Consider the following 12995-nt stretch of genomic DNA (forward strand, 5'->3'; position numbering starts at 1 on the left):
TTTGCTAAAGCCAGTACTTGTTCCAAATTATTAATTTAAAATTTTAATTAAATTAGCTGGAAACGTTGAAGAGCACTATGAGTCACACATGCTATTTCATGCAAAATTAACCAAATAGTTTAAAAGGCAGGTAGGTAGGATTTACTGGGACTACAATTTTAAAACCAAACTAATTGAGACAAAATACTGGAAGGAAAACAAGCTTTATTAAGAAAGGAATACAACTTTATGGGAAGAAGAGTAATATGAACCAAATCCAAGGAAAGTATTGTTTAGAGCAGGCCTAGTAAGATTTTATCACTTACTCTTTGTGTAACACTTCTCAAGCACAGGCAATCTTCATTTTACTGCACTTCGTCTTTTTTTTTTTTAATTTCTTATAATTTAATTTTATTTTATATGAGATGGGGTCTCCTCCCAAAGTGCTGGGATTACAGGCATGAACCACCGTGCCCCACATGCGCTTTTCAGATACTGTGTTTCTTATGAATTGAAGCTTTGTGACCACCCGGCACTCAGCAAATCTGTTGGTGCCATTTTCCCAACAGCATGTGCTCACTTCATGTCTGTGTCACATTTTGACAATTCCCACAATATTTCAAAGTTCCTCATTATGATTCTATCTGATATGGTGATCTGTGATTAGTAAACTTCAATGACACTATTGTAACTGTTTCGAGGTGCCACGAATCGTACCCATAAATCAGTGTGTTCTGACTGCTCCAATGACCAGCCTCTCCCCTATCTTTCTGCCTCTCCTCTGGCCTCCCTATGCCCAGAGACACATCCATATTGAAACCAGGCCAATTAACCTTACAATGGCATCTAAGAGTTCAGGTGAAAGGAAGAGTCTTAAATCTTTCCATTTAAATCAAAAACTAGAAATGATTAAGATTAGTGAGGAAGGCATGTTAAAAACTAAGATAGGCTGAAAGCTGGGCCTCTTGCACCAAACTGTTAACCAAGTTATGAATACAAAGGAAAAGTCCTTGAAGGAAATTGAAAGTGCTACTACAGTGAACACAACAATGAAAAGCAAGCAAAGCAGCCTTACTGCTGATGAGGAGAAAGTTTTAATGGCCTGGACAGAAGATCAAACCAGCCAAAACATTCCCTTAAGCCAAACCTAATTCAAAGGGCTTAACTCTCTTCAGTTCTATCAAGGCTGAGAGAGGTAAAGAAATTGCAGAAAAAAGTTGGAACCCAACAGTTAAATAACACTGAAAATTGTAGGGCCCTTCAGAATTACGCTAAATCTACTCTGTCTGTGCTCCAGAAATGCAACAAAGTCTGGATAACAACACATCTGTACACAGCATGGTTTACTGAATATTTTAAGCCCATGGTTGAGACCTACAGCTCAGGAAGAAAAAAGATACTTTTCAAAATATTACTGTTCATTGACAATGCACCTGGTCACCCAAGAGCTCTAACAAAGATTGTTGTTTTCATACCTGTTAACACAAAATCCATTCTGCAGCCCATGGATCAAGGAGTCACTTTGACTTTCAAGTATCATTACCTTAGAAATACATTTTAAAGACTGTAGCTGCCACAGACAGTGATTCTTCTGAAGGATCTTGGCAAGGTAAACTGAAAACTTTTCATCATTCCAGATACCATTAAGAACATTTCTGATTCATGGGGCAAGATCAAAATATCAACATTAACAGGCATTTGGTAGAAGCTGATGCCAATCCTCATACATGACAAAGGGTTTCAAGACTTCAGTGGAGGAAGTCATGGCAGATGTGGTGGAAATAGAAAGAGACCTAGAAATAGAAATGGAACCTAAAGATGCGACTGAATTGCTACAATTTCATGATAAAACTTTAACAGACGAGGAGTTGCTTCTTATGGATGAGGAAAGAAAATGGTTTTCTGAGATAAATCACTCCCAACAAAGATGCTCTGAACATTGTTTCAATGACAAGATATTTAGAATATTACATAAACTCAGTTAATAAAGCAGCAGCAGGGTTTGAGAAGATGGACTCCAATTTAAAGATGTACTACTGTGGGGCCGGGAGTGGTGGCCACCTGTAATCCCAGCACTTTAGGAGGTAAAGGCAGGCAGATCACCTGAGGTCAGCAATTCGAGAATAGCCTGGCCAATATGGTGAAACCTGTCTCTACCAAAAATACAAAAATTAGCTGCATGTGGTTGTGCATGCCTGGAGTCCCAGCTACTCAGGAGGCTGAGGAAGGAGAATCACTTGAACCTGGGAGGCGGAGCTTGCAGTGAGCCGAGACTGTGCCATTGCACTGCAGCCTGGGTGACAGAGCAAGACTCCATCTCGAAAAAAAAATAATAATAATAAAATAAAAATAAATAAAAATGTTTTGGCAGGGCACGGTGGCTCACGCCTGTAATTTCAGCACTTTGGGAGTCCAAGGTGGGTGGATCACTTGGGATCAGGAGTTCAAGATCAGCCTGGCCAACATGGTGAAACCCCGTCTCTAGTAAAAATACAAAAATTAGCCGGGCATGGTGGCAGACGTGTGCCTGTAATCCCAACTACCAGGGAGGCTGAGGCAGAAGAATTGCTTCAACCCGGGAGGTGGGGGTTGCAGTGAGCTGAGATCATGCCACTGCACTCCAGCCGGGATGACAGAGTGAGACTCTGTCTCAAAAAAGCAAAAACAAACAAACAAAAAAGATGTTTTATTGTGGGTGAAAAATGCTCTTAAACACCATCACGTGCAACAGAGAAATACTGTGTAAAAGAAAGAGTCCATTGGTGCAGCAAACTTCATTTCTGTCTTATTTTAAGAAATTGCCACAGCCACCTCAACCTTCAGCAACCACCACCCTAATCAGTCAGCAGCCATCGACCTCAAGGCAAGACCCCCCAGCAGCAACACGATTATGATTTGCTGAAGGCAGACTGTCAGCATTTCTTAGTAATAACATATTTTAAAATTAAGATACATACTGTGTTTTCTCAGACACAACGCTACTGTACACTTGGTAAACTACAATGTAGTATAAACATAACTTTTGTTTAGAAAGAGTCTCACTCTGTCACCCAGACTGGAGTGCAGTGGCACCATCTCGGCTCACTGCAACCTCTGCCTCATGGGTTCAAGCGATTCTCCTTCCTCCTGCCTCAGCCCCCTGAGTAGCTGGGATTACAGGCGTACACCACCACCATACCTGGCTAATTTTTGTGTTTTTAGTAGAGACAGGGTTTCACCATGTTGGTCAGGCTGGTCTCAAACTCCTGACCTCGTGATCTGCCCACCTCAGCCTCCCAAAGTGCTGGGATTATAGGCGTGAGCCACGGCGCCTGGCCTAAACATAACATTTATATGCACTGGGAAACCAAAAGATTTGGGACTTGCTGTGGTGGTCTGGATCCCAGCCTTCACTATCGCTGAGGTACACCTGTATGAGCAAGTCTGCTAATCCCTCAGCTGAGTAAATGACATCCCTTCTGACCCCACATGTCTTTATACTAAAGAAACCTTTTTGTCTCTCAGATGAGTGGCTGCCAAGGAAGCTGATGGAAAAAAAAAGGATTTGTTCAATAAATTATTTGAATCCCTACTGGGTGCCCCACATTGTTCTAACCTCAATAGCAATGAACAAATCAGGCAAACAGCCTTGCCCTCCTCATGGAGCCTATATTCTCATTTGCATGTGTGCATTAGTACCAAGGAGGATGGAGGAAAGGGGCTAGGGAGAAAAAACAAGTAAAATATAACACAGCATATGTGGTGTGTCAGATGATGATAAATGATATGGAGACAAGTCAGGAAGTGCACTGTGAATAGAGGCTGTTATTTGAAATCGGTGATTCAAGAAAGTCCTCACTGAGGTGACATTTAAATTGTTACGGAAGTCTTTCTCCGAAGAATGGGAAAACAGCAGATGGGGGAATTTTGTGGAAGGTCAGAGAGGGAAAGAGGGTTAGAAGGTGGTGGGGTGGCAGATTGGCTCGTATAAGGCCCTCAGACTTCAGCTTTTCCTTTAGGTGACACAGAAAACCGTGGGAGACTTTTAAGTAGCAACATGATCAGATATAGGTCTTAAAAGCTTCCCTCTGGCTGCTGTACTAAGAACAAACAGCCTGACCCTTAAGGGAAGAGGCAGTCACCAGGGGGCAGACTACCTCAACAATCCACACCAAAGATGAGCTGCTTTAGTTGAGTGACAACAGTTAACTTGGTGAGTAGACGATTCAGGATATATTTTGATGACAGAACAAAAAGATTTTCTATCTGACTGGATTTGGGGTATGAAATAAAGAAGAGAGTCATGGAAGACTAAGAATGTGGTCTGAATTGTCACTTATACTGAAATCAGGAAGACTGTAAGAGGAACAGGTGTCAATACCTGGATATAAAAGTCTACAGAGGTCTAGGGAATGGTCTGAGTTGGAGGTACATAAGTTTGGGAACATATAAAGTTACGAAAAGCCACAGAATTGGATGACAGCACTGAAAAAGTTGGTATAGACAGAAAAGAGGTCTAAGGGCTGGAAGTCCACCCTCACCCCCAGGATGATTTAGCATATATATCTGAGTTAGGGCCCAGTCATCTGAATCCTTAACAAGCTTCCCAAGTGATTCAGCTATCCTTCAAACTTGGAAAACACCCAAAAGCAAATGTAAGATAACCTCAGGCTGAACTGCAGAATTTTAACTTAACTAAGTTCAATTTTATTTATAATTTCATAAGATGAAATCTATACTTCTAAATTCCATGAAAATTGTTCATGAAAAACAAATACCTATCATAAATTAGACCATTAACTCCAAGTTCCTTCAATTTCCTTCTGTTTTCAGGATCATTGGTGTCATCACCCCAGCAGAATATGACTAGTCCCTTAGCTTTTGCCTCTTGAATATAGGACGGGTTTCTGAGCAAGTCTTCAGTATGTGCATTTATCCCCTAGAAGAAGAAAAATTAGTTGTGCATGAAAAAGAAACATTAACTGCAAAGCTAAATGCTCACACTCCAAAGTACAGTAGGCAGGAAAAGAAAATGTTTTTTCTTTCAATTATTTTATCTTATTCTTTTTAACGGACACTTCATATATAAATATATTCACAATATATTAATATATACATAATTTATAAACATACATATTGAATGTGCAGTCAAAAAAATTTACTAATGGAATGCTCTATCAAAACAAGTTTACATTCATCTGTAAAATGGGAATAATATTTTTTAAAAGGCATACAGTCTAACCATTTTTAGATTATTCATAAAATCTACTCAGAAAGTTAAACGAAAAAATGTAATGTATGCCTGTAACAAATTTTGCACTTAATTTGTTTTTCATTCTGAGATCTAATATCCTCGCTTTTAAGTAGAGCCACTTGTTTGCTACAGTTTAGTCAAAACGTTAACCATTAGATGTGTAAAGTAATATGAAATCTTTACTACTCCTCTACAATAAAAATAGAAAATTAAAAAGATAAAAATTCAAATATAACTTACCAGTAGATTTTCGAACTGTGCAAAGCTCATTGCAATGGGGGTTGTCCGAGATCTGAGGTCCATGAGTTCGGGATAAATCTCAGATTTTCCTTGAGTTAAAAATAGTATGGGATATTTGTTCTGCTTTTGCCGAACCCTGAAAAGAAACAATTTAAAAAATACCTTTCAATGGGGAGTAACTGTAATATTCCTTTTTGAAATTTTAGAAAACACTAAAAGTAAAAAGAAAACAAACGAGGTTGGGCGCGGTGGCTCACACCTATAATCCCAACACTTTGGGAGGCCAAGGTGGGCAGAGCACTTGCAGTCAGGAGTTCAAGACCAGCCTGAACGACATGGTGAAACCCTGTCTCTACTAAAAATACAAAAATTAGCCAAGTATCATGCACAGGCCTGTAATTCCAGCTACTGAGGAGGCTGGGGCACAAGATCGCTTGAACCCTGAAGGCAGAAGTTGCAGTGAGCCAAGATCATGCCACTGCACTCCAACCTGGGCAACAGAACAAGATTCTGTCTCAAATAAATAGATTTTTTTTTTTTTAAGAAAGAAAACAAAGGAGCATAGTCCCATTACTCAGATAAAACCACCATTAACATGTGTTGCCTTTCAGGCCAGGTACAGTGCAATGGCTCATGCCTATAATCCAAACACTTTGGAAAGCCAAGGCAGGAAGGTCACTTGAGCCTAAGAGTTTGACACTAGCCTGGGAAACATGAAGAGACCTCATTTCTACAAAAAATACAAAATTAGCCAGTCTTAATGGCATGCACATGCAGTCCAGCTACTCAAGAGGCCAAGGCAGGAGGACTGCTTGCGCGCAAGAGGTCAGGGCTGCAGTGAGTCATCGTTGCACCACTGCAGCCTCGGTGACAGAGTGAGATCCTATCTCAAAAACAATTTTTTTAAAAATAAAAGATAAATACAAATTTAAATTTTTTCTATACAAGAGCTAAAATATTCTCAGAAATTGTCAGTGATAAATCCCTTGGGAGCTTACAATATGGTAAGAAGTATATGACCTGCCTGTAAAATAAAAGGGTGTAAGGTTCTAGGACCCAGGAGGTGTGGACTTCACAGGAGTAGTAGGCACCCTAGCAAGCAGTCAGAAAACAACATGAGGACACACAACCTGACATGATTTGAGAGGACAGATCGAGGGAAAGCTGGACAACTACCCCAGCTCCAGACTGGTACCTTAAGTCCTAGACACATTCTAAGAGTATAGGAAAAAACACTGGGTATTACTCACATTGTGCAAATATCTGCATCAAATGAAGAAAACACTATTCTCCTCTTCCCAGAATTTTCTAAAACAGTTTTTAAAATTATATCCAAAAACAGATTCATGTCAAAATATGTTGATAAGTTACCATCCCACATTCCATCCTATGTGAAACAGAAAGCAAAATAAAAGTCACTGCACACCCTAAAACCACAGTGCTAGAAACTCTGTTTTTATTCTGGCAAGCTATGATAGAAAGAAGCCCTGACAGCATCTAGTCCAACTATTATTTTACAGATGATGAAACCTGAAAAGATTAAGTGACTGGCCCAAGATCACAAAGCTATTTAGTGATGACACAGGTCATAATTCAGATACAGAGACTATCATACAAAAAGCAAGTAACTATTAACTATATCATCAATACACTTTTGCATTATTAAAGTTAAAATAAAAGCTAAAACTCTAGAATATTGCAGTTCGCTATGATTTTATTTCCATAAATTATAGGACACGTCATCTGCTAACAAATAAATAAAATGTCCCTATTAATTATTACCAGTTTAAAAGTCTCATTCTTTGGGTCTTGGGCATATCAAGTAACCAAAAATTAATTAAAATAATTCAATAAACATAGCCAAGACACCAAGCCAGCTCTATTGACATTCAAATGTTAAATGTTTTAAGTGTTAGTCACTGAAATAATTCTGGAAGCTCAGAAAACTAAAAATCACATTATTAGGGTAACCTTAGTCGAGCATTCACTACATTAATAAGGACCAGCTTGTCATAAACAGCATGATTTGAGGGCAATTACAGATTATTCTGACTGAAACAAATTCAAGGGTATTGCTCAATGCCCAATCATGACATCTGAATTAACTACTTTCAACACCCCACACCCTACCCCAAACCCCTTGACATGCATCCCATCAATTTGCACATATTCTCTCTGATATATTCAATAGTTAGCTAATTGTTTTCCACAACTGAAATGTAAGTCCCAGGAAGCCAAGGCCTTATTCTCTTTTGTGCACTGCTTGTCCCAAGCACTTGGAAAATGCCTGGCCCATAGCAGCTTTTTGAAAAACATTTGTTGAACAAAAAATTGACTAAATTTGGAAGTGATTTAAAACACAACTGCAAAAAAATTTTTTTTCTGAGTAATTATTACTAGCTACTGTTAACAACAGAAAACTGCTTAGAAAATTATTTAAAACATGTTATTAGATGGGAAATAAGAAAGTAAAAACTAAATCCAAGAGATGTGACTGTCCACTTTATAAGTATCTCCCCAAAACCATATTGTTCACACAAGACACATGTAAACTGAAATTTCTACAATAATCATCATTAATCTGCAGTACTCACATACTAGCATGAATGTAAGATATGTTTTATTTAAAGGATCCAAAAGCATTGTGCTTGATGGAGGAAGCCACAATGAGATTTCATTTTAGCTTATTCCATTAAAATACAAAGACAGGAATGAAAGAATTTTTTAGAAAGGGCATAGAGAGTACAGAATGTGCGGCACAGAGAATTACTTACCCTTTGTTGGCAGATCCATTTTATTTCAATGTTAAACCCTACATCTTCTGGCAAAGACTCTAAAACCTAGAGTTTTGTTTGTCGGTGGTAAATTTTGTTTTTGGTGAGATGGACAGCAGAATAAGAAAACAAAAAAAAAAAAATAGAATTATTACTAAAAATAAGAATTTATCATTAGTAGCAATAAAATGTTTTGTGCATAATGCACAAACATATTTTGTCATACTCAACGCGACAGCCTGTTAGATGATTACATTAAATAAGGTCAAAAGAAATTAAGCAGCAAAAGCAGGGGTCTCAGGCACTGCCTGTGATAACTGACCAACACCAAGATGGTTCTTAACCTTAAATCCTTTCCGCCATTACTAGTGAACATCCAAAGTGAACTCTAACACAACAGGCAACATCATGAATTCAAGACATTTGTCATGTATTCTACATTGCATTTGGGGATGTCAATCCACTTGCCTAAAATCTATGAAAAACCATGATTTTTAGATTGTTTTGAAGGTGATGATGCTAAACAAATACCATAACTCCCTGAAAAGATGTATCCCCAAATGAAAAGATTAGGCTGAAGCTCATAAATCAAAAAAGTTATAATTTATATAAATGACAAATGCTATCAGTGTATCTAAACTAAATTATCTAGACACCTTGCCATCAGATTATTTTGGCAGTTGTAACTAGAAAATGATGTTGAAAATATGAAACTTGGTTAGTAACCTCCAAAGAACAGACTTGTTCAGTCTTAAACAAACATGAAGGCCAGACATCTACATAAATATGCTCAGGGCAAAATGAATTTGACAGAGATTATGTTTTATTATTATTACTACTATTTTTGAAGCATAGTCTCACTCTGTCACCCAGGATGGAGCAGAGTGGCACAATCTCAGTTCACTGCAACCTCTACCTCTGGGGTTCAAGCAATTCTCCTGCCTCAGCCTCCCAAGTAGCTGGGATTACAGGTGCCTGCCACCACACCTGGCTAATTTTTTGTATTTTAGTAGATGGGTTTCACCATGTTAACTAGGCCAGTCTGAAACTCCTGACCTCAGGTGATCCACCTGCCTTGGCCTCCCGAAGCGCTGGGATTACAGGTGTGAGCCACTGTGCCCAGCAGATTATTTTAGATACTTCAAAATTTTAGATATCAAAGAACATGTGTAGCATATATGGTATTTAATTTTTTAACAGCAAATAAATGCCTACAAACAGAATAACATAGTGGTAAGAACATAGCCTGGGAGTCTGGTGACCTGGCATCTAGCTGTGGGTCTACTCTAACCAGCTGCATGTGAAGTACAGCATCTAAAACAGTTTATATTCAATTTTGTGTGGGACTTTTTTTATTTTCTCCTGTATCTAAAAGACTTATTTAACACATCTGTCATATTTTTGCTGGACTAATGCAAAATCAGAAAGATTAAGACAATACATTAGTGTTGAGATTGCTCAACAGCGAATTTGCCAGAAAAGTGTCTATATAATGAGATTATTTTTGGTGTTAAAATTTTTTTTTTTTGAGACAGAGTCTCGCTCTGTTGTCTGGGCTGGAGTGCAGTGGCACAATCTCAGCTCACTGCAAGCTCCGCCACCCGGGTTCACACCATTCTCTTGCCTCAGCCTCCAGAGTAGCTAGGACTACAGATGCCCGCCACCATGCCCAGCTAATTTTTTGAATTTTTAGTAGAGACGGGGTTTCACATGTTAGCCAGGATGATCTCGATCTCCTGACCTCGTGATCCACCTGCCTCGGCCTCCTAAAGTGCTGGGATTACAGGCGTAAGCCACCATGCCTGGCCAAAATTTCTTTGTGATTGAATTATGATGGCAAAGTGAGTACATGAGTTTGCGTGTGTGTTTTAACTTATTTGACTAAAAGGTTGTCAAACCTGTATTACAATTTAAATTTTTTTTTTTCCGGGAATCATGAAATTTCTAAAAAACAAATGATTTTAGCAAATCAAATTAGAAGAAATGATCTTACTTAGATGGGCTTCATAAACACTTTAAAAATCATAAAAATTATATTTTATTTATTTATTTTTGAGACAGGATCTCTCCCTGTTGCCCAGGCTGGAGTGCAGTGGCACGATCACAGCTCACTGCAGCCTCAACCTCCTGGGCTCAAACTGTCTGCCTGCCCTGGCCTCCCAAAGTGCTGAGATTACAGGAATGAGCCACCATGCCCGGCTAAAAATGATGTTTTAAATGCATCAGGATAATGTTCATTGTAGGGGCTCTCTTTTAGTGTCCTTTTTGCAGAGTGAATAATCAATACTTAATTTACCTTTAACCACTGAGATTTTAATGATTTAGATTGTTTTATGAACCCCTCAAGAAACACATACCTAAATATTTTAACAAAATATTCATTGTAGTCACGTCTTTCCTTTCTAAATCATTTCTAAACCTTTCCTTTCTAAATCAAGTTTTAGCAAGTAGCTAATATACTAGATAAAAACCATTAAGCTAATAAGCTCCACTCCCCCAAATAAGAATTTCCACATAATAGTTAACTAAAATTACCTATTTTTGCCTAAGAAATCTACTATACCTGACATGAACAGAAAGACCAGAATTTAGAAACTGGAGTCGACAGAACAAAAGCAGAGCCAGCATCTCTTTGGCATCTGTGTGGGCTTTCCTGATGCTGTCAAGGATATTCCTGTATTAAATTGTATCTAGTTTTTAAATCTTCATGCTAGTTTTTGTGTGAAGATCTATTTTTTCAGAGTGAATTTCTGAAATTTCAATATCATCTTAAGTAAGAGGGGCACTTATTTTCTTTGGTTGAAGAAACTCACTTCTCTCCCAAAACTAAGGAATAATTTAAAATATTGTTAAAAACAAACAAACAAACAAAAACCTGCCTCTCCCACCATCATCTTTCTCTCACCCCATACCTGTGCCCTCTCCTTTCCATTTATAAACAGAAATAAATGGATTTGCTACTCTTACCAAATTAACATACTGAGATGGGAATTTTTATTTATTTGAGTAGAAGTTACTCTTGGGGAAAGAAACAAAAGTAGCACAAGTATACCACACAAGAATGTATCTTGTTGGCTAGGTGTGTTGGCTCATGCCTGTATTCTCAACCCTTTGGGAGGCTGAGGCTGGGGGACAGCATAAGTCCAGGGGTTTGAATCCCCTTGAGACCAGCCTGGTCAACAAGGTGAGACCGTCTCTACAAAAAAATAAAAAAATTAGCCAGGCATGGTGGTGCACACCTGCCATCCCAGCTACCTGAGAGACTGAGTGAGGTGGGAGGATCACTTGAGCCAAGAAAGTAGAGGCTGCAGTGAGCCCTGATCACACCACTGCACTCAGCCTGGATGACAAAGTGAGATTCCCTCTGTCTCTGTCTCTCTCTCTTACACACACACACACACACACACACACACACACACACACACACACACAAAAGTATCTTCTCTAAAGGCACCAATGATGATAAGTTCATATTAACATTGTTTTTAACACAGTCTTTTAAGGATCCTTTTAAGAAACAAAAGTAAATTATTCATACATAACAAAGTTAATGATAGCCTTGCCTTGGTTTTCCTCAATAACTTACCATCTTAAGAGAAGGAAATGGCTGATTTTCTGAAAAGGAATTTTCCTCCTGGACCACAGATTCTGAAATTTTAAAACAAAAAATCTCAGTAAATAAAATACCACTATATCACTAAGAGCTTTCTTAAATCCTTAGCGCCAAAAAAAGAGGGAAAGAAAGAGTGTGAGAATTGCGAGAGCATAAGTAACTCTGAGATCCCCCTTTTTTAAAATAGAGATAGGGTCTCATTCTGTCATCTAGGCTGGAACACAGTGGCATGATCATCGCTCAATGCAGCCTCAAACTCAGGCAGGCTCAAGTATTGATCCTCCAGCCTCAGACTCCCGAGTAGCTATGCCCACAGACGTGCACTACCACATCCAGCTCATTTTTAACTTTTTTTGTAGAAATGAGGTCTACGTTGCTCAGGCTAATCTTGAACTCCTGGCCTCAAGCAATTCTCCCAACTTGGCCTCCAAAAGTGCTGGGATTACAGGAGTGAGCCACCATGCCCGGCCCCTATATACAGTATTTTTAAAGGCTCTTGTATTTATTAACCATCAAAAACCCATTTTCTAAATAAGTAACCTTCATGAAAACCAGTTTGCAATGATTAATAAGACAACAGTCTGTAGACCCAAGAGTGATTACTTTCTTATAAAATTTGTACTAAAGTACTGCTCTTTAAAAAGTAGTCAGAAGCTGTGATTTTGCTATTTTTCCAGAGAATTAAGAGTTGTGTGATTTTGCTAAGACTAAATTTGAAATACTAAAATCAGCTCAGAAATTACAAATTAAGAGAATATATAGCTACTATTGTGCTTTAGTTATCATTATCAATTAATACAGACTAAAAAAAATTATTTTCCAAAAGTGGAAAAAATTAAAATATCAAGTTTTTCTTAAAAATACACACACAAAACTGTATTACAAATTCAAAGATAAAATCATGTAAAATTTTACAGTGGAATAAAGGTAGAATTCATTTTATTACTAAAAGTCATAAAATACCTATGAGCCTATATAGTTACATTTATGCTCTGGGTGGGGATAATCTTTAGTCTTAAGCACTTCACGATCTTTATAAAGATATTAAAACTGTATGGTTATCACAATGACAGATAAACACCTATATCTATAGTGAACCTACTATATGTACAGCACCATCAGTCTCTGGGAATAGAAAAACATTTTCCTACTCCTG

At 38.2% G+C, this 12995-nt stretch overlaps 1 protein-coding gene across 2 annotated transcripts in view; it reads right to left on the reverse strand.

Annotated features, from left to right (window-relative positions):
- Positions 1–12995, reverse strand: part of LOC105481647 (glycerophosphocholine phosphodiesterase 1) — a 63899-nt gene that overhangs the window by 5916 nt on the left and 44988 nt on the right. For both annotated transcript variants that reach the window (XM_071079639.1, XM_071079638.1), the window contains 5 exons: positions 11813–11874; positions 8227–8292; positions 6703–6839; positions 5453–5588; positions 4737–4897 (listed from right to left, as the gene is read on the reverse strand). In XM_071079639.1, coding sequence (XP_070935740.1) covers positions 4737–4897; positions 5453–5588; positions 6703–6839; positions 8227–8292; positions 11813–11874 — 562 coding nt within the window. The remainder of the gene's footprint in view (positions 1–4736; positions 4898–5452; positions 5589–6702; positions 6840–8226; positions 8293–11812; positions 11875–12995) is intronic.

The sequence above is a fragment of the Macaca nemestrina genome, chromosome 15 (genome assembly GCF_043159975.1).
Source record: "Macaca nemestrina isolate mMacNem1 chromosome 15, mMacNem.hap1, whole genome shotgun sequence".
NCBI classification, from domain to species: domain Eukaryota; kingdom Metazoa; phylum Chordata; class Mammalia; order Primates; family Cercopithecidae; genus Macaca; species Macaca nemestrina.